The sequence below is a fragment of the Pelodiscus sinensis genome, chromosome 5, assembly GCF_052426305.1.
Source record: "Pelodiscus sinensis isolate ZL-2025 chromosome 5, ASM5242630v1, whole genome shotgun sequence".
NCBI lineage: Eukaryota > Metazoa > Chordata > Testudines > Trionychidae > Pelodiscus > Pelodiscus sinensis.
The window spans coordinates 34,049,034-34,070,637 of record NC_143056.1 but is presented as its reverse complement, the minus strand read 5'-3'; the positions used below and the strand labels follow the sequence as shown (position 1 = coordinate 34,070,637).

The 21,604-nt window shown below is 43.9% G+C and overlaps 1 protein-coding gene across 2 annotated transcripts in view; it reads right to left on the bottom strand.

The window, feature by feature from the left end:
- The window catches only part of EML5 (EMAP like 5), a 332,722-nt gene that overhangs the window by 9,914 nt on the left and 301,204 nt on the right, over nt 1–21,604 (bottom strand). For both annotated transcript variants that reach the window (XM_089778388.1, XM_075926740.2), the window contains 6 exons: nt 19,178–19,335; nt 15,386–15,500; nt 10,765–10,953; nt 9,687–9,859; nt 1,721–1,883; nt 44–147 (listed from right to left, as the gene is read on the bottom strand). In XM_089778388.1, the coding sequence (XP_089634514.1) occupies nt 44–147; nt 1,721–1,883; nt 9,687–9,859; nt 10,765–10,953; nt 15,386–15,500; nt 19,178–19,335 (902 nt within the window). The remainder of the gene's footprint in view (nt 1–43; nt 148–1,720; nt 1,884–9,686; nt 9,860–10,764; nt 10,954–15,385; nt 15,501–19,177; nt 19,336–21,604) is intronic.

Genomic DNA, 21,604 nt, shown 5'->3' with positions numbered 1-21,604 from the left:
TGAGGGACATACACTAGCAAGAGCGAATCTATGAATTAATTACCTGGTCCAAGTTGCCCATGTTATTCTGTCAATCACTGCTTGGTCCATAAGCTGTTTTCCCAAAGGCACTTCAAACACTTGCCTTTTGTATGACCCAGTAGAAACCTTTGAGAATGAACATATAGAAATAAGAGTTCATTTATGTTAAAAATGTTTGAAGATATTTAAAGGCATAATTATACACTCAGGCTGTGTCTACATTGGCACCCCTTTCCGGAAAAGGGATGCTAATGTAGACTTTGGAATAGCAAAATCCGCCGGGGATTTAAATATCCCCCGCGGTATTTGCATTAACATAGCTGCCGCTTTTTTCCGGCTTGGGGATAAGCCGGAGAAAAGCGCCAGTCTAGACGTGATTCTCCGGAAAATAAGCCCTTTTCCGGAGGATCTCTTATTCCTACTTCAAAGAATCTCTTATTCCTTCAAAGTAGGAATAAGAGATCCTCCGGAAAAGGGCTTATTTTCCAGAGAATCACATCTAGACTGGCGCTTTTCTCCGGCTTATCCCCAAGCCGGAAAAAAGCGGCAGCCATGTTAATGCAAATACCGCGGGGGATATTTAAATCCCCCGCGGATTTTGCTATTCCAAAGTGTCTCATTAGCATCCCTTTTCCAGAAAGGGATGCCAATGTAGACACAGCCACAATGTTATTATAGACAGCACTGAAGTAGAGATGAGATTGACAGAGCCTGTTACTTTACAGTAGAATCAGAGGAAGCCTTCTGTGGAAGAATTTTTTTCTTCTCAAAAATGTATAAAAGTAGACAACAATGAGAAATGGTGATCAATTTTTAATTAAAAAAAATTCTTAGCAATAAAATGTGAGTGAAGTGCATCTACATTTCTTACTACACAGCACGCAATTAAAAGAGAAACTGTTGTAAGTAATGCAGGTGTAAACTTGACTTAAAAGTAGCATAACTGGCTTGGAGAGGCTCACCCCAGTCTGTGTATGATCATTGGTGGTGAAGATGTGACATATGAGCTCATATGCAATTCCTCATTTCTCATGTTGGCGCAGCAGGGACACTGGAGTACTACTAGAACATACCTACTCCATGTTGATCCCATTTTTCATTTTTGGCCTGTTGAAGCCATGCAGTTAGTGTAAATTACAGCAGCCTGAAGCTTGAGCTTGTGGCTTCATAGAAAGGGATCACTGTGATGACGACCATGATAGTTTGGATAGGGTGCTCATCAGAAGAGGCTTGTACTAACGGGATGTGCACAGGGGCACTAACTCTATTATGGTCAGGAATCTGCAGGGTTTGGCATGATTTCCTGATGATTCCTCAGAAGAAAAACTGCACTCAGCATCAACAAGAACTCAGCTTCAACAAGAAGAGGGGGCAGGTGAACAGTCAGGGTGAAGTACGTTTCTGCTTTCTGTATTTATTTGTGACACTTGGATACAAGGATAAGTCCAAACAACTTATTTTTGTTTGTGATATATATGCGTGTCACAAAACAACCTCATCATTTAACACAGCCATCATTTTCAACCATGATAGGCCCAGGACTAGAATACTGGGGGAGCTGCTGGTCAGGTCTGAGATGTAATTAGTGGGGCTTCATAAGGAATCTTTCATGGTGTATGTATGTCACTAATATATTTGGCAAATGTTGACAGATATTCATGAGAAATTCATTCATTTATAACCTTAAAATGACTGATACCTGGAGATAACAGCTATCTGCAGAGAAGTCCATCTGGATAACAAAGCTTGAGATATCTTTGCAGTAGCTAACTCGATTTAGCGTAGGGCCCAGAGTCAAGTCGTAAAAATCCACTGCATTTTCACTAGTACCCACTGCTAAGTAACGAGAATCTGGACTGAACCTGAGTAGATAAATAGTTTAAGAAGAGAGGCTGAAATTCACAAACATAATTCTGAATTGTATTTATTTTTGTAATGTATTGTTATAAAGTGGATCCAGCTCTTATTCTAAAAGGATGAAAGTACAAGAGAAAATATAAGCTTTTTGTGGTCCTACTTACTCTTTCAGCATGGTATAGTAATAGAAAAAATATATTTAAAGAAGGAAAATGTGATTTTTTTTCTCTACAATATATCTGAATTACCACTGCTTCTCTCCATGAGTTCTCATAGCAAAAATATTTTATGCATGGTGTGAGAGAACTTCATTATATACACAAACTAATTTTCTAGCTGCTGTGATTTAATCTTCACAACTTTAGAAAAACGAGAATGTTGATTTGCGGAAGACAGAATCAATTTTATTTTTAGCAACAGTAGAAGATGGAATGAAGAGAAGAACCATTGGATGGGACTCTGAATGAAATATGGCAAAAATGAAATCTAGTCAACTAAATATTGGGGAAAACATATAGTTTACAAACAGAAATAACTGAAGAAGGAGGAATAATTTAATATGTAGAACAAGATTTGAAACTGAAATTAAAATGTTAGAATAATTAACATGCCTAGTGAGTGTTAATAATGTTTTGCATATCTTCCGAGCAAAATTTAGTAAGTGAAAGTCCCTTCTTCTATTAAGTTCTTCTATTAAGTATCTGATCATATCACTGCCTGAATGTATCATATCTCTTTTCCTGATATATTTCCAATCACAGTTTGTTCCCTAAAGCTGTTCCAGTATAGTTTCCTGTTCACATATAATATTTTGTAACTTCCATCTGTTCTGTGAGTAATACAGGCTCCTACTTTCTGTCTGTGGAACCATGAGTCTTGAAATAATTTCTTAAAACTAATTTCTTCTAGGGATCAATTCTTTCTTGTACCAATAATCTTTCCTTACTCTCTCCTCCTTGAACTGTTGTCTAATCTTGTCTACTTTTCATTATAAACACACTGGGGCAAAGAACATTTGTATTATGTTTGTATGGTCTTCCTAAATCCTTAATTTTAAATTATATGGCTTACACTCCAGAATGCTGCAGGTTGACTATTCTTGCCCCAAAATCAGAACTATATTGTCACTTTCCCATCTGCCATTGCAATCAATGGAATCCTATTTATATCTACAGCCAATTCAGGATTGTCCTCATTTTCAAATTCCTCTGTGAACTTTCATAGAATCATAGAATACTAGAATTGAAAGGTACCTCGAGAGGTCGTCAAGTCCAGTCCCTTGCCCTCACTAGGGTTGCCAGATGGTTTCAACAAAAATACCGGACACATTTGACATTACATCACAATCTACATTACATCTTATTTAGAAAATACCGGACATTTATATTTTCTCAATTTGTTTCCCGAACAGAGAACTCAAATACTGGACTGTCCGGTTCTAAACAGGACACCTGGCAATCCTAGCCCTCACGGCAGGACCAAGCACAGTCTAGATCAGGGATGGGCAATAATTTTTTGTTGGGGGCCACTTCAGAATTTTTTGAAGTGGCCCTGGGCCACCCTGAAAGGGGTGGAGCCTCAAGTGGAAGGGGCGGGGCCAGGAAACTTCCATATTTCGCCACCCACAGACCATGATTCATCTGGGGTGGGGGAGTGCCTTTGCCTCCTCCTTCCCCCGAGGTTCCCCGTAGGCCAGGGGTGGGCAAAAGGGCTTCTGTGGTCTGGATCTGACCTGCCAAGGGGTTGATGTGGCCCGCAGAGGCCCTGCCGCTTCCCCACCCAGGCCAATTAGGACCTGGCGGTGGGGGAAAACTGCACAAAGTTTCCTCTGCTCTGCCCACGTCCGTGAGGAGTGCATGGCACTTAGAAGCACCACACGCTCTTGGAAGGGTGGGATGAGACTTTATACACTCCCTCATCCCCAAACCTTGATTGGCCTGGGGGCAGAAGTGAGACTACATGAAGTCTCATCCCACCGCCAGGGGCATGAGTACTTAAGCATACTCTCTATGCCAATATCTAAATCATTGATGAAGATATTGAACAGAACCAGTACCAAAACAGAACCCTGCGGAACCCCACTTGACTCTGAACTATTAATAACTATTCTCTGAGAATGGTTATCCAGCCAGTTATGCATGCACCTTACAGTAGCTCCATCTAGGTTGTATATCCCTACTTTATTGATAAGAAGATAATGCAAAACCATATCAAATGCTTTACTAAAGTCCAGGTATACCACGTCCACCACTTCTCCCTTATCCACAAGACTTATTATCCTATCAAAGAAAGGTATCAGATTGGTTTGGCATTATTCTTTACAAATCCATGCTGGCTGTTACTTATCACCTTATTATCTTCCAGATGTTTGCAGGAATTAAGTAATTCCTCCCTAGTACAGAAGTTAAACTGACTGGTCTAGTTTCCTGGGTTGTTCTTACTTCCCTTTTTATATGTGGCACTATATTTGCACTTTTCCAGTCTTCTGGAATCTTTCCTGACTTCCATGATTTTTCAAACGCTCAGATACCTCCTCTATTAGCTCCTTGAGTATTCTAGGATGCATTTCATGAGGCCTTGGTGACTTGCAGATATCTTAACTTTTCTAAGTAATTTTTCACTTGTTCTTTTTTTATTTTAACTTCTAAACCTACCACATTTCCACTACCAGTCACTATGTTAGATATCCTGTCACCATCAATCTTCTTGACAAAAAATGAAACAAAGACGTCATTAAGCACCTTTGCCACTTCCAAGTTTCCTGTTATTGTTTCTCTCTCTTCACTGAACAATGGGCCAACCCTGCTCTTGGTCTTCCTCTTGCTTCTAATATATTTGTAGAATGTCTTTTGTTACCCTTTATGTCTCTAACTCAGAGATGGGCAATAATTTTTGATGGGGGCCACTCCAAGATTTGGGAAAGTGGTCGAGGGCCGCACTCTTCCATGATATTAATGGAATAGATGTGGGGTCTGGGATGGAGGTTGGGCGCAGAAGGGAGCTTGGGGTAAAGGACTGGGGTACAGGAGGGAAACTGAAGTCTGGGATGGAGTTTGAGTGAAGGAGGTGATTGTGACCTATGGGAGGGGACTGGAGCACAGGGGTTTGGGATGCAACCTAGGGTAGGAGGGTATTGTGATCTGGGGCTGGAGATTGGGGTGCCAGATCTGGGAGGAGATGTGGGTGCAAGAGGGGGACAGAGGGGTTGGGTATGTTCCATGGGGGGGGTCAGAGGGTTGGGCCAGGAAAGAGTTGGGGTTCCAGAAGCAGGCTCTGATCAAGAGACTTACCTGCCAGCTGCCAAACTTGCCTGCCTGCAGAGCTAAGGCTTGTAGAGCTTAAAACATTTCCCAGCCAGCCAACCTGCCTGCCTGCCTGTCTGGCCATGTGCTTCATTGCATAACTGAGCTGAGAAGAGAGGGAGTGGTTCTTCTTGGCTGCTTGTTAGTCAAACAAGCAGCTCCCATTGGCTGGTTTCTAGCAAGAAACCAGCCAATTGAATTGTGCTGCGGGGGGGGGGAGGGGGGGAGCTCCTGAAACTTCCCCCCTCCCCTCCAGTTTTAAAACAGAAACAGAGCCCTGAAGCCGCATTTCTTCAGGGAGCAAACAGGGGAGCCTGCCTGGGGCTCCCCGCTGCCTTCACAGGCTGGATCCAGCCTATGGGCCATATTTTGCCCATGCCTGCGCTACTTAGATTTAGCTCATTTTGTGCCTTTGCCTTTCTAATCTTGCTCCTGCATACTTGCATTATTTGCTTATATTCATCCTTTGTAATTTGACTTAGTTTCTACTTTTTGTATAACTCCTTTTTGATTTTTAAAACATGTAAAGATCTCCTGGTTAAATCAATGAGTTCTCTTGCAATTACTTTCTATCTTTCCTCCACAATGGAATGGTTTGCTTTGGGCCCTTAATAGTGTCCCTTTGAAAAACTGCCAACTCTATTCAGTTGTTTTTCCTCTTAGTCTTGCTTCCCTTGGGACCTTACATACTAGCTCTCTGAATTTACTAAAATCTGCCTCCTGAAATGTATTGTCTCTATTTTGCTGTTTTCCCTTCTACCATTCCTTACAATCATTAACTCTATGATTTCATAGACTCATAGAACTGGAAGGGACCTCGAGAGGTCATCGAGTCCAGCCCCCCGCCCTCAAGGCAGGACCAAGCTCCGTCTACACCATCCCTGACAGATGTCTATCTAACCTGTTCTTAAATATCTCCAGAGAGGGAGATTCCACCACCTCCCTTGGCAATTTATTCCAATATTTGACCACCCTGACAGTTAGGAATTTTTTCCTAATGTCCAATCTAAACCTCCCTTGCTGCACTTTAAGCCCATTACTCCTTGTCCTGTCCTCAGAAACCAAGAAGAACAATTTTTCTCCTTCCTCCTTGTGACACCCTTTTAGATATTTGAAAACCGCTATCATGTTACCTCCTTAATCTTCTTTTTTCTAAACTAAACAAGCCCAGTTCATGAAGCCTGACTTCATAGGTCATGTTCTCTAGACCTTTAATCATTCTTGTCGCTCTTCTCTGTACTCTTTCCAATTTCTCCACATCTTTCTTGAAATGTGGCGCCCAAAACTGGACACAGTACTCCAGCTGAGGCCTAACTAGTGCAGAGTAGAGCGGCAGAATGACTTCACGAGTTTTGCTTACAACACACCTATTGATACAACCTAGAACCATATTTGCTTTTTTTGCAACAGCATCACACTGTTGACTCATATTCAACTTGTGGTCCACTATGACCCCTAGATCCCTTTCCGCCATGCTCCTTCCTAGACAGTCGCTTCCCATCTTGTATGTATGGAACTGATTGTTCCTTCCTAAGTGGAGCACTTTGCATTTCTCTTTATTAAACTTCATCCTGTTTACCTCTGACCATTTCTCTAACTTGCTAAGGTCATTTTGAATTATGTCCCTATCCTCCAAAGAAGTTGCAACCCCACCCAGTTTGGTATCATCTGAAAACTTAATAAGCGTACTCTCTATCCCAATATCTACATCATTGATGAAGATATTGAACAGTACGGGTCCCAAAACAGACCCTTGCGGAACTCCACTTGTTATCCCTTTCCAGCAGGATTTAGCACCGTTAACAACAACTCTCTGACTACGGTTATCCAGCCAATTATGCACCCACCTTATCGTGACCCTATCTAAGTTATATTTGCCTAGTTTATCAATAAGAATATCATGCGAGACCGTATCAAATGCCTTACTAAAGTCTAGGTATATGACATCCACCGCTTCTCCCTTATCCACAAGGCTCGTTATCCTATCAAAGAAAGCTATCAGATTAGTTTGGCATGACTTGTTCTTCACAAACCCATGCTGGCTATTCCCTATCACTTTATTACCTTCCAAGTGTTTGCATATGATTTCCTTAATTACCTGGTCCATTATCTTCCCTGGGACAGACGTTAAACTGACCGGTCTGTAGTTTCCTGGGTTGTTCTTATTCCCCTTTTTATAGATGGGCACAATATTTGCCCTTTTCCAGTCTTCTGGAATCTCCCCTGTCTGCCATGATTTTTCAAAGATCATAGCTAAATGCTCAGATACCTCCTCTATCAGCTCCTTGAGTATCCTGGGATGCATTTCATCAGGACCTGGTGACTTGCTGACATCTAACTTTCCTAAGTGATTTTTAACTTGTTCTTTGTGTATCCTATCTTCTAAACTTACCCTCTCTCTGCTTGTATTCACTACGTTAGGCACACCTCCAGACTTCTCGGTGAAAACCGAAACAAAGAAGTCATTGAGCATCTCCGCCATTTCCAAGTTTCCTGTTACTGCTTCTCCCTCCTCACTGAGCAGTGCGCCTACCCTGTCCTTGGTCTTCCTCTTGCTTCTAATGTATTTATAAAAGGCCTTCTTGTTTCCCTTTATGCCTGTAGCTAGTTTGTTCTCATTTTGTGCCTTTGCCTTTCTAATCTTGCCCCTGCATTCCCGTGTTGCTTTCCTATATTCATCTTTTGTTATTTGTCCTAGTTTCCATTTTTTATAGGACTCCTTTTTTATTTTGAGATCATACAAGATCTCCTTGTTAAGCCAAGCTGGTCTTTTGCCATATTTTCTATCTTTCCTACACAGCGGAATTGTTTGCTTTTGGGCCCTTAACAACATCCCTTTGAAATACTTCCAACTCTCCTCAGTTGTTTTTCCCTTCAGTCTTGCTTCCCATGGGACCTTACCTACAAGTTTCATGATCACTTTCACCCAAGGTACCTTCCAATTTCAAATTTTCAACCAGTTCCTCCCTATTTGTTAATATCAAATCTAGAACAGCTTACCCCTAGTTGCTTTCTCAACCTTCTGAAATAAAAAATTGTTTCCAATGCAGTGCAAGAATTTATTAGATAATCTGTGCCCTGCTATGTTAATTTCCCAACATACATATGGATAGTTGAAGTCCCCCATCACCACTAAATCTTGTACCTGGGATGATTTTGTTAATTGTTTTTTTTTTTTTTTAAAAGCCTCATCCCACCTCTTCTGCCTGGGTAGGTGGTCTGTAGTAGACCCCTAGCATGACATCACCCCAGTTTTTTTATCCCTTTTAACCTAACTCAGAGACTCTCAACAAATCTGTCTCCTATATCCATCTCAACCTCAGTTCAAGTGCATACCTTTTTAATATATAAGGCAACACCTCTTCCCTTTTTTCCCTGACTATCCTTCCTGAGCTAGTTGTACCCTTATACCAATATTCCAATCATGTGGATTACCCCACCAGGTCTTTGTGACACCAACTATGTCTTAGTTATGTTTATTTATTAGCACTTCAAGTTCTTCCTGCTTATTTCCCATACTTTCTCCATCAATATTCTTACCTTATAGTCACCTTTTCCCTGATCACTTACTATTCTACTTCAAATTTTGTCATCTTCTAATCTCCCCTCTTTGCGACTCTCCTCACTTAATAATCATTCTCTTGTGCTGCCCTATGTCTAAAGAACTCTTCTCTCCCTCCAAAAGGCTGAGTTGATTTATTCTCTTTTAAATCTAGAGTTCTCAACTTACAACAGAACCCTTCCACTTCCCCTTCACTGTAAGTCATATCTGACAATACTTACTGACAATTCTATTGCTTAGGTTTCAACTTTCTCTTTATTTGCTCTATTCCATCTTCATCTGTCCTTTTCCTCTTTACGACTTTCATTGAAGTCATTGTACCAAACTCTATAAATTATTCATTCTATCTCTCTGCAAAGCATTTTGCAAAACTCTGTGGGCATGTCTACACAGCAGGGCAAAAGTCAAATTAAGATTCACAACTTCAGCTATGTCAATTGCGTAGCTGAAGTTGAAATAGCTTAATCCAGCTTTTGGTGCTGTCTACACAGCAGGAAGTTTAAGGAAGAACACTCTTCCTTTGACTTCCCTTACTCCTCAAAAAATGAGGGTTACAGCAGTTGGAATAAGAAGTCCTCCAGCTCACCATTATTTCAAAATAATGGCTTGCTATGTAGACGTACCATTTTGTAATTTCAAAATAACATGTTATTCCAAAATAACGCTGCTGTGTAGACGTACCCTGTATTATAGTATAATTTACTTTTTAATGTATCCATATTATAAAATAATTCTCAAAATACACACTTTGAAAATTAAACTGGGTTGGGAGGGTATTAACATGATGTTTTAATATATGAAAGCCAAGTATATAGAAACTTTCCATATGGGAATTTCTTATAAATGAATCACTTTATGTGGGTAGTTTTTGTTTTTAAATTATTGCTTGCTTACTTTATCAGCTCAATATTTCTAGTGTAGATAAAAACCATGATTTTTCTGACCTTATGTCTTGGATAGCAGATCTTCTATCCCGTTTTTTCCCCCATATTTTTAGAGAGGTCACCAACAAGACAATAAATTCTCCATTTTTCATGCCAATAGCTACCATGTCCCCCTCAGGGCTGTAACAAACAGTTCGAGCTGCATGTCCTAAACTGACTTTGTTAAGCATCTTCTGTGAGGAAATGAAAAACAGAAAAAGAGGAGTAAATGTTTCTATTTATGCATGTTCCATAACTAACAGATTCTCATCGTATCCACTGAATTTTATTTTTATTATGTAAAAGTGTTAAAACCACTATACTGGCTTAATTTCTCAGACTATGGTAACAACAATTAAATCCTCACTATTGCATAATATAGGATTCTTTTTTGCTAAAATTAAAGCTGCTTAGTACTACAGGCAGTCCCAGGGTTACGTACAAGATAGGGACTATAGGTTTGTTCTTAAGTTGAATTTGTATGTAAGTCTGAACTGGCTCCAGATTCAGCCGCTGCTGCTGAAACTGATTAGGGGATGACTACAGGAAGCTGGAGGCAGAATTGCTCTGCCCCCAGCTTCCTGGAATCAGCCACTGATCAGTTTCAACAGCGGCTGAATCTCGAGCCTGGGACAGAACAGCTGGGCTGCCAAGTAGGTCCCTGCAGGACCAACCCGGCAGCACCCCAGCTGCTCTACCCCATGGTCCACAACAAAAGCCTGGTCTGCTGGGGTAGGGGGGGGGCGCACTAGCTGCACCACCCCCCAGCAGACCAGGGACACGGGGAGCAAAGCGGCAGCGGCGGCAGGGTGCCACGCCTCTGAGGCTTTGCCAGAGCAAAGCCTCAGAGGTGCGGGACCCCTCCGCCTCCCCGGCTTTGCTCCAGGTGTCCCTGGTCTGCTGGAGACAGTCTCCAGTAGACCAGGGGCACCCGGAGCAGCTTTTCTCACCCCGGAGGTCAAGGTGGTGGGACCGCTGCGCTCTGGGTGGTCCCGCTGCCTGCGAGCTCCAGGGCGAGAAAGCCCCGTTCGTAAGTGCGGAGCCGACGTAAGTCGGATCCGCGTAACTCGGGGACTGCCTGTATTGACTTTACATCTACCTTTTCAGCAATGTCCCAGAGTCTCACTGTCCCATCTTCTGCAGCCGAAAGGAAAAGATCTCTTGAAGGATGAGTAGCTAGTCCCCAGATAGGTCCATCCATATGGCCATTAATTAGAATGTTGCATGCTGCATTTTTCTCTCCAACTTCAATTATTTCAGCATTCCTTGTCCCAACAAGAATCTTCCCCTAGTGCAAGTGCAAAGGAATTATTACTGTAATAAAACATTAACTAATGCATTTCTCCCTCTATACATAATTTCCCCCCCGCCAGATGAGAGAATGACATCATCCAGGGGTGGGGTGCCTCCCCCAGTCCCATCTACAGCCCACTCCCTCTACTGAGGCCCCACACTCCATGGGGAAGGGAGGATGCAGGGCAGCACACTGAGTACACCCCCCATGAAGAGGGAAAGGACGGGAAGGTAAGCATATGCCCCAGTCTCCCCAGCTCTGGAGCACCGGGGAGGGAGTAGGCTGAACATAGAATCATAGAATCATAGGACTGGAAGGGACCTCAACAGGTCATCGAGTCCAGCCCCCCACCCTCAAGGCAGGACCAAGCTCAGTCTATACCATCCCTGACAGATGTCTATCTAACCTGTTCTTAAATATCTCCAGAGAGGGAGATTCCACCACCTCCCTTGGCAATTTATTCCAATTTTTGACCACCCTGACAGTTAGGAATTTTTTCCTAATGTCCAATCTAAACCTCCCCTGCTGCACTTTAAGCCCATTACTCCTTGTCCTGTCCTCAGTAACCAAGAGGAACAAATTTTCTCCTTCCTCCTTGTGACACCCTCTTAGATATTTGAAAACCGCTATCATGTCCCCCCTTAATCTTCTTTTTTCCAAACTAAACAAGCCCAGTTCATGAAGCCTGGCTTCATAGGTCATGTTCTCTAGACCTTTAATCATTCTTGTCGCTCTTCTCTGTACCCTTTCCAATTTCTCCACATCTTTCTTGAAATGTGGCGCCCAAAACTGGACACAGTACTCCAGCTGAGGCCTCACTAGTGCAGAGTAGAGCGGCAGAATGACTTCACGAGTTTTGCTTACAACACACCTATTGATACAACCTAGAATCATATTTGCTTTTTTTGCAACAGCATCACACTGTTGACTCATATTCAACTTGTGGTCCACTATGACCCCTAGATCCCTTTCCGCCATGCTCCTTCCTAGACAGTCGCTTCCCATCTTGCATGTATGGAACTGATTGTTCCTTCCTAAGTGGAGCACTTTGCATTTCTCTTTATTAAACCTCATCCTGTTTACCTCTGACCATTTCTCTAACTTGCTAAGGTCATTTTGAATTATGTCCCTATCCTCCAAAGAAGTTGCAACCCCACCCAGTTTGGTATCATCTGAAAACTTAATAAGCGTACTCTCTATCCCAATATCTACATCATTGATGAAGATATTGAACAGTACGGGTCCCAAAACAGACCCTTGCGGAACTCCACTTGTTATCCCTTTCCAGCAGGATTTAGCACCGTTAACAACAACTCTCTGACTACGGTTATCCAGCCAATTATGCACCCACCTTATCGTGGCCCTATCTAAGTTATATTTGCCTAGTTTATCAATAAGAATATCATGCGAGACCGTATCAAATGCCTTACTAAAGTCTAGGTATATGACATCCACCGCTTCTCCCTTATCCACAAGGCTCGTTATCCTATCAAAGAAAGCTATCAGATTAGTTTGGCATGACTTGTTCTTCACAAACCCATGCTGGCTATTCCCTATGGGTATGTCTATACTACAATGTTAGTTCGAACTAACGGACGTTAGTTCGAACTAACATTCATAGCCGCTACACTAGCGCTCCGCTAGTTCGAATTTGAATCGATCTAGCGGAGCGCTTAGTTCGAACTAGGAAAACCTCATTTTACGAGGATTAAGCCTAGTTCGAACTTACTAGTTCGAATTAATGGGTGTGTAGCCCCTTAATTCGAACTAATGGGAGGCTAGCCCTCCCCAGCTTTCCCTGGTGGCCACTCTGGCCAACACCAGGGAAACTCGTCTGCCCCCCTCCCGGCCCCGGACCTCTTAAAGGGGCACGGGCTGGCTACGGTGCCCGTGCCAGGTGCAAGCCTGCCAGCACCCAGCCAGCAGACCCTGCACCTGGCACGGCACAGAGCCACCCACCTGATGTCCCCCAGCCCACCCCCTCTTCCCGGGAGCTTGCCCTGGACCGCAAGAGGCCGGCACCTTCCTGGGCTAGTGCGGACATCGTGGACCTTGTCCACGATCTCCGCACTAGGCACAGGAAAGTGGCCGTCTAGGGCAGGAGAGCTGCCAGCCTGGCCACCCAGGAGCAGGTGTGCATGAAAATCAAGGAGGTCCACTGAGACCCCCGACCCTGAGCCCTGAGCTTACAATGGCCGTCCTGGGTCAGACCAAAGGTCCATCTAGCCCAGTAGCCTGTCTGCCGACAGCGGCCAACCCTAGGGACCCTGGAGGGGATGGACTGAAGACAGTGACCAAGCCATTTGTCTCGTGCCATCCCTCTCCAGCCTTCCACAAACTTTGGGCAGGGACACCACTCCTACCCCCTGGCTAAGACTACTCCATGGACCCAACCTCCATGACTTGGTCTCACTTCCCTTTAAACTCTGTTCTAGTTGTAGCCTTCACAGCCTCCTGCAGCAAGGAGTTCCACAGGTTAACTATTTGCTTTGTGAAGAACAACTTTCTCTTACTAGTTTGAAGCCTGCTACCCATTCCTTTCCTTTGGTGTCCTCTAGTCCTTCTTTATGGGAACTCATGAAGAACTTTTATGAATGCACCCTCTCCACCCAACCCCTGCTTTTAGAGACCTCTATCCTGTCCCCGCTCCATCTCCTCTTTTCTAAGCTGAACAGTTCCAGTCTCTGTAGCCTCTCTTCATCTGGGACCTGTTCTCAACCCCTGATCATATTAGTTGCCCACCCCTCTCCCAGCCTTTCTCTTCCCCTCTCCCACCTCCTTTTCCCAGTCTCCCCCAGTTTTGTTCAATAAAGACAGAGTCAATGTTGGAAGAAACGTTATCTTTATTTTGTACATCAATAAGAAGGGGGGCTAGGGAAGGGTAAGTGGAAGGAGGTGAGGGAGGAATGGGGTACGAGCCCCCGATGGGGAGGACTGGGCTGGCTCTGCGGGCGTCTGGGGGTGGAAGCTCTCCTGCAGCCCCCCGATTACCCCCTCTCCCCAGATGGCAGCCTGCGGCAAGTGCATCCGGGCTGATGGCCGAGTGGTGTGATGTGCCCAGTGTGGGTACTCCGGGCAATCCAAGCCAGGACTGCTTTGCAAGCGGGGCACCCCTTAGAACTGTCTGTCCGGGGTGGGGGTCGGGACCCTATAAGCGCAGCCCTTGGCTAGCCTGAGACAGCATCTCCACGCTCTAAGTCCTCCTCTGATGCCCTGCCGACACTGCTTCCGGCCATCCTTAAGCCCTGTTCAGGGTCCACTCAATGTGGACTTGCTAGTTCGAATTAGCAAAACGCTAATTCGAACTAGTTTTTAGTTCTAGACGCGTTAGTTCGAATTAGCTTAGTTCGAATTAACTAATTCGAACTAAGTTAGTTCAAATTAACGTTGTAGTGTAGACGTACCCTATCACTTTATTACCTTCCAAGTGTTTGCATATGATTTCCTTAATTACCTGCTCCATTATCTTTCCTGGGACAGACGTTAAACTGACCGGTCTGTAGTTTCCTGGGTTGTTCTTATGTATGCCCTCTTCTGTACCCCTAACCTCTCATCCCCAGCTGGGCTTCCCTGGCCCCTGGAGTACCAGGGCAGAAGGAGGCCACATGGCTCCAGCCTCCTCAGCCCCAGGAGCACAGGGTAGAGCGGGCACTGGAGGCAGCAACACTCCACGACCAGAACGCCTATAGCAGGTGTTCTGCGGTGGAGTGTGCGTGGGGCCAGGCCTGGCAGTTTGGGAAGCCAAAGCCTTCCCCTGCCTAGGCTACCAGATGTCCATGATGTCATCAAGTCATCAGTGTCAACAGGTGCCCTCAGTGAAGCAAAAGCGGCCAGAGAGAGGGGGGGTTAGCAAGCAGGGGACAAAGCTCCCTAGTAAATAGTAACAAATGAACCATGGATATAATTCCTTCAAGAAGGGTTGCTAAAATAAAATAAGGATTAAATTATGTTAATGGGGAAATCAACGTACAAATCTTCAGATTGTCTGAATTTCTGTTCACAAGTCAAACATAAGATATAAAACTGAATTATTCTCTGCTTCCAAACTTAAAAAGGATGTATTCTATTCAGCAGTCCTTATAATGGCCTTGGTGCTAAGCATAGCAATTAATCCTGTGTTATTTTTTAATCGTGTTGTATACACGTCATCGTAATTAGTACTAGTATTTTCTTAAGAGTAGTTCTGCATGGGCTGAAAAATCTGCTATCTGACAGATAAACCATTGTAAGCCTTTAGTTTAAGAACATTTTAAATTATAAATTAAAGTGATATGCTTCAGTAACTCTTCAAATTGGTGTGAACTTCTATGAATTATTCAAACTATTAACCACAAGAAAAAGATTCTGCAAATATGCTTCTGTGTATCAATTTGCTGTATAATAACCCAAAGCTTGAGAGCAATATATTAAAGAGAACATGCCTTACTTTGCCTCTACACACAGAACGAACACAGTCAGTCATCTGTCCTGTCTCCAATCTGAAGGCACGACATCGCTTCAGTTCCTGATCCCATAGTTTAACAGCTCCTCCTTCCTTTGACCTAATCAGAGAGAAGCCAAAGACATTGAGTATGAAAGCTAGCTCAGACTTAGTCAATTAAAATATTTTGTTATTTAATGTAGTTTAACTGCTCTTCTCACTTTTTTCCATTTAGCTTATTCCCTCTTAAGAAAAGCCATGGCAAAAAAGCATGGAACTAAAAGGACGCAGGCTGCCATTATACTGTTCGTGTGTTATATCCTTTTGCTCTCTGTATCTCTGTCTTATCTATTTAAATTGTGAGCTCTTCAGAGTAAATACTCTCTACAACTCTGCTTTTATAGTGCCAAGTACAATGGCACTATAACAATTCAGGTTATAAATAATTATTTATATAACCTTAACAGTTTTGAAACCAAAGTAGATTTGCTTCCTGACTGTTTTAAGTCACTCAATCTGATTTTTCAGAAACACATTCATTCTTGAATTTGAATTAATTATGTGTATTATTCTATAAAGATGATCAGTTTTACTGAAGAAGTCTCATCCTGAATTACTGTCAGGAGGAAAAATAAATTGAAGGATTAGTTAGATTACAGATTCTGTAATTCATATGGTGCTCTTCAATTTCCTGCATTGCAATGCTCCTTCCACTGTAGTGAAATGGCATTTTGAAAAACTCTTCTGATTAGAGACTAAAATCATATGATTTAAAGAAAGGAGTGCTAGTTTAGTACTATATATTAACCACTACCAGTCTAAAAATATAAAAGGCTTGAGACAGATGATAGACAATGAGGATAAGGAGATTCAGAAAAAGGGGCCAGAATCACCATTACTTTTGTGCACTGGATGCAGAAAACAAGGTCATATGGACTTTTAAGTTATTTTTGTGCATCCCTAATTTTGGCCCAGATTAGAGGCCTGCCCAGCTCCAAACACAACTCAGAGCAGCCGTATGCAGCCTCTTAGAGCAGAACTGAGACCCAAGGCAAGAATATTGTGTGATTACTCTGACAGACTGCATGCTCCATGGAGGTTATTTTTATTTACTTATTTTGACTATAAGTGTTACTTTACTAATAGACCAAAGAACTGCATTATATTTCTGTTAAATTTCTCAACTGCTTATCATGATCAACTGCTATTTTTCAACAGTTACAGATATTGATATGTAAGTTTTGGGGATTTCATTCTTCTTAAAACCAATCTTGTAGCATATCTTCAGAAATGTGTACAGTCAAAGCATCAGCCAAGTATGAAAATGTGTTGCTTACAACAAGTTCTCATAGGTAGGCATCCATACATCTTCTGTATTTGATTAGTAAGACAGGTGGAGAGTCTCAGAATGCAATTCAGGGAACAAGAAGAGGAGATCTGGTTTTTTTTGTTTGTTTGTTTGCTTTGGTAATTTAGTTATAGACTAACTGCCAAAATACACACAAATTATAAAATAATGTTGTCATGATTTTTTTCAGCAAAATGTATGTTTCCTAGCTATTTCCATTATCAAACGCATTGTAAAATTGTATGTCTTTGTGCTTTCAGGTAGTGTGTAGCGTTTTCATTAAAGTGTACAAAGAATTTTGAGAATCTCAGGACTACTAAATATGCAGTAGTTATGAGTTGATTTTATACTTACCTTTTTCAATATATCCTTTAATTATTTTGAACCTAAGTGATTAGGGTGACCAGATGTCCAGTTTTCAAGCAGAACACAAGGTTGAAAAGAGCCCCTACTGGCTCCAGACAGCTCCAGGCCATTAAAAGTCTAGTAAGCAATGTTGCAGAGCAGAGGCAGGCTAGTCTCTACCTTTCTTGGGGCACTGTGCTGTGCCTCAAAAGCAGCCAGCAGGTCCAGCTTCTAAGCAGGAAGAAAATGGGGGTAGGGGCAAAATGCAGGGCACCTCACGTTGTTCCTGCCCTGAGCACCAGCTCAGCAATTCCCCAGCCAACAAGATCTGAGAGACAGTGCTTGCAAGCGACAGAAGTGCACGTGGCATGCCACAGAGCCTCCTGTCCCCCTGCCTAGGAGCTGGATTTGCTGGCTGCTTCTTGGTGTAGGGTGCTGTTCCAGGATAGGAAGGCACCAGACAGCCTACTTTAGTGCCACTGATCAGGAGCCATCCAGGTAAGCTCAAGCTCCAACCACCTGTCCCAGACCTGAGCACTTCCTGCACTCCAATACCCCTCAGCCCTGACCCCACCCCTCAAAGACCACATCCCCAACCCAGATCTCACACCCGCCGCTATACCTGAACACCCAGTCCTGAGCCCCTCTCTAAAGCTGGCAGCCTCTTTTGGATCCCAACCCTCCCCTCCCCCAGCAGACCAGGCTTTTCTTGCAACGCCTGGGGTAGAGCAGCTGGGGCGCTGCCCGGTTGGTCCCACAGCGCTGCTCCTCGGCACTACTGGACAAACCCGGCAGCGCCCCAGCTGCTCTGTCCCAGGAGTCCAGATTCAGCCGCTGTTGAAACTGATCAGCGGCTGATTCCAAGTAGCCCAGGGCAGAGCAACTCTGCCTCGGGCTTCCTGTAGTCAGCCGCTGGTCAGTTTCAGCAGCGGCTGAATCTGGACGCCAGTTCCGACTTACATACAAATTCAACTTAAGAACAAACCTACAGTCCCTATCTTGTACGTAACCCGGGGACCGCCTGTATTCTCAATGCCTCAACCCTGTCCTGCAGCCTGCAGCCCTCTTCTGTACCCCTAACCTCTCATCCCCAGCTAGAGCCCTCTACCCTTCTTGCACCGCGACTAGCTGAGAGCCTGTAGTCGACACCCAGAACCCACATTTACAGCTGAAGTCCCATGTAGAGCCTTCAGTCCAACCTGCTGCCCAGTCAAACTAAGGGTGGGAAACAGTAAGCCACTGAGGGAGTAGGATTGTGGTGAGTGCGGAACAGGGTCTGCGGAAGGGGCAGGGCCAGGATGTTCAGTTTTGTACCAACAGAAAGTTAGCAGCCCTTTCTCAGAATACCTTTTCAGCTTTGTGACACTAAATATTACATTAGCATGTAAAGAAATAAGTAGCAAAAGTGAACATATTAAAAGGAAAAATCTTTAAAAATACAAGGCTATTATTTTAGGGAGATAATCGTAAATTTGATGAAATTTTCTTTTAGGATGGTGTGTACTAACAGCTCTCTCCAAGGAAAAGGGAAAGAATCTCACCAAAATGAAAAGAAATATTTAGTGGTTTGCAATACTGAATCTTGTTCAACTTTCAATCTCATTAAATATGCTGTGTGCTCCTGGCATCTGCAAATGAGGCTAGAGGAGCAAACGATAGCCCCCTCGCATCATGCTGCTTTCCTCTCTAATTCATCCCTTCTAATGCCAGGTCTGAAACTGTAAAAAGGGACTGGAAGAAAACTGGTATTGGTAATGACAATAAAGGATCTTCTTTTTGAAATCTGATTAACATAGACACAAGGACCAGGCTATTGAATAGATGCCCTTTAACCTATATTTCCCCTTGGTGATTCTACAACAGCAACCATTCTCAGGCTTTCAATGTTATAAGATGGTTTTTATTTCTTTACTGTTTCAAAACTATTTGTTTCCTAGTCAATCTTAATCTTAATATTGCAAAATCACCACAAAATGTTTGAAATATCTTGCACAGGTGCTTAATAAAGTGACTGAAGGTAAGTTCTGGAATTTCATGTTCTGAAGACATTTGCACAGCACATAATATCTTATTAAAATATATTTAAATTATTAAAAAAGACTCACGGTCTTTCTTTGCCTCCTGTTACGATTAGACCATCTCTTAGTGTGGTGTACATTGTGAACACAGGCCCATTGTGAGCTTTGGCCACAATTCGTACCAACACATGATCTTTCCAAACACAAACATCTCCACTGATGGTACCTGTAAATGTCAAGTTATTCTGAAAAGGGGAAAATATACTTATTTAATTTTGAATAAAGCAAAAAGAAATACATTGAAATACATTTTTAAATAAATAAATAGCAAACAAATTCTACATTTTGGGCTACATTGTGGCTTTATTGGTTCTTGCTGTGCAAGTGGTGTTTCTAGAGGGATTGGGACCAATAGCAGATTCCAGAGATACTCTGTCTGTAGAGTTAAAAGACAGACAGATAGCCTCCAAGTTACAGGGTGAACACATACAAGAGAGTCAGTTGCTATATGCTTTTAAAGGCACATATTCTTCCCCAGCCAATGTGGAAGAAGGATGGAGCAGAGGTCATGCCTCGTCTGAGATGTTCAGCACTTCAGGGAGAATGAACACTTTCCTCCTTCACTAAATAGTAATAGAGATGTAGCCGTGTTAGTTTGATCTTGCTGAAACAAAAGAGAGGACTATGCAGCACTTTAAAGACTAACAAGATAGTTCTCTTCCAGAATTTGATCTAAGGAAGTGGGTCTGGCCCATGAAAGCTCATCACCTAATAAACCATCTTGTTAGTCTTTAAAGTGCTGCATAGTCCTCTTTTTTGTTTCTCCTTCACTGAGAAAGTGAAAGGTATAGGGGTTTTAGAGCCATACCACATCATCCTTTTGTACAACTATGGAATAGCAGCCAAAAAATCAGAATCAGCTAAGATACTAGTATGTTTCACACAGAAACAGTAAGTCAGAATGTTACGACCCCACCGCCGAAGAGGCTACCCGGTGAGAGTACAAGCTGTGGTGTGAGTGTGTGTGCCTGACTGTTTGAATTTTACAGTTTGAAGTGTGAATTGAGTCTGATTCCAGGGAGTGCTAGCAGTTTCAGTTTCAGCTTCTGTGGCAGTTGGGACTGAGAGCCTGCCATTGTTCCCTTGATTGCCTCTGATTAGCCTCAGGCTCAGCCTTCCCCTGTGTGACTCAGAAGGGGGCAGGCCTGACCTAGGCAAGCAGGCTTTAAAAAGCCAGAGCAGTGCGACCAGGGGAGCGAAGCGGACAGGGGACTGCAGACAGGGGAGTTGAAGAGGGAGTGACTGATGGTGATGAAGACCCGTAGCACTTGTGCCAGTACTTCTCCTGTCTCCTCCACCTGTGCCTGTATCCAGACAGAGAACCTGAGCATGGATGCCTCTACCCAGGTCCTGGTGTGGTCTTGCTGTATTTGTGGCTTGCAATTCCCCCTGAGTGATCTCCTGGCTGGGGGAGACAACCGTTGTGAAAGGTGCCTGCTGGTGGAATCTCTCAGGCAGCAGGTGGGAGAGCTACAGGAGGAGGTGGCCAGGCTGAGGAGCATTCGAAGCCATGAGGAATTCCTGGACAGTATTCCTGTGGAGTCCACGGAGGTCACTGTCCTAGGATGTGGGACTGTTGACCAGCCACTTATGGAGGAGGCAGTGGTGCAGGGTGAGCACTGGCAGCTGGTTACTTCCGGCAGCAGGCAGTGTTCCACCCCTGCTCCTAACCCTCCCACTGTGTTGTTACATAACCGTTACACTTTACTTTCAGCAGGAGACAAGGAGTCACCCCCCACAGTGGAGGAGACCAGGCCTTGCACCACCAAGGTTGAGCAGTCTCCTGCCACCACTGCGAGGAGGAAACGTAGAGTAGTGGTGGTTGGAGACTCTCTTCTGAGGGGAACGGAGGCACCCATCTGTCGCCCTGACAGCTCATCTCGAGAGGTATGCTGTCTGCCAGGGGCCTGTATCCAAGATGTTACGGAGGCATTGTCGAGGATTATCCGGCCCTCTGACTACTACCCCATGCTACTCATCCATGTGGGCACAAATGATACTGCCAGGTGTGACACTGAGCGGATCAAGTGTGACTACAGGGCTTTGGGAGTACGGGTGAAGGAGTTTGGAGCGCAGGTGGTATTCTCTTCTATCCTTCCTGTCAAAGGTAGGGGCCCGGGCAGAGAGAGGTGCATCCTGGAGGTGAATGCCTGGCTGCGACGATGGTGTCGCCAGGAGGGATTCGGCTTCCTTGATCACGGGGTGCTCTTCCAGGAAGGACTGCTTGGCGGAGATGGAGTTCACCTTTCCAGGAGCGGGAAGGCCTTGTTTGGACACAGACTGGCTAACCTTGTGAGGAGGGCTTTAAACTAGGTTTGTCGGGGGCAGGTGAGCAAAGCCCACAGGTAAGTGCTGAATGTGCGGGACTGGGAAATGGGTTGGAAATGGGGGGGGACTACGGCCTATAATGGCAAGGAGAAAGGAGGGTCAGGGCACAACAGGGAGGCAAGATCA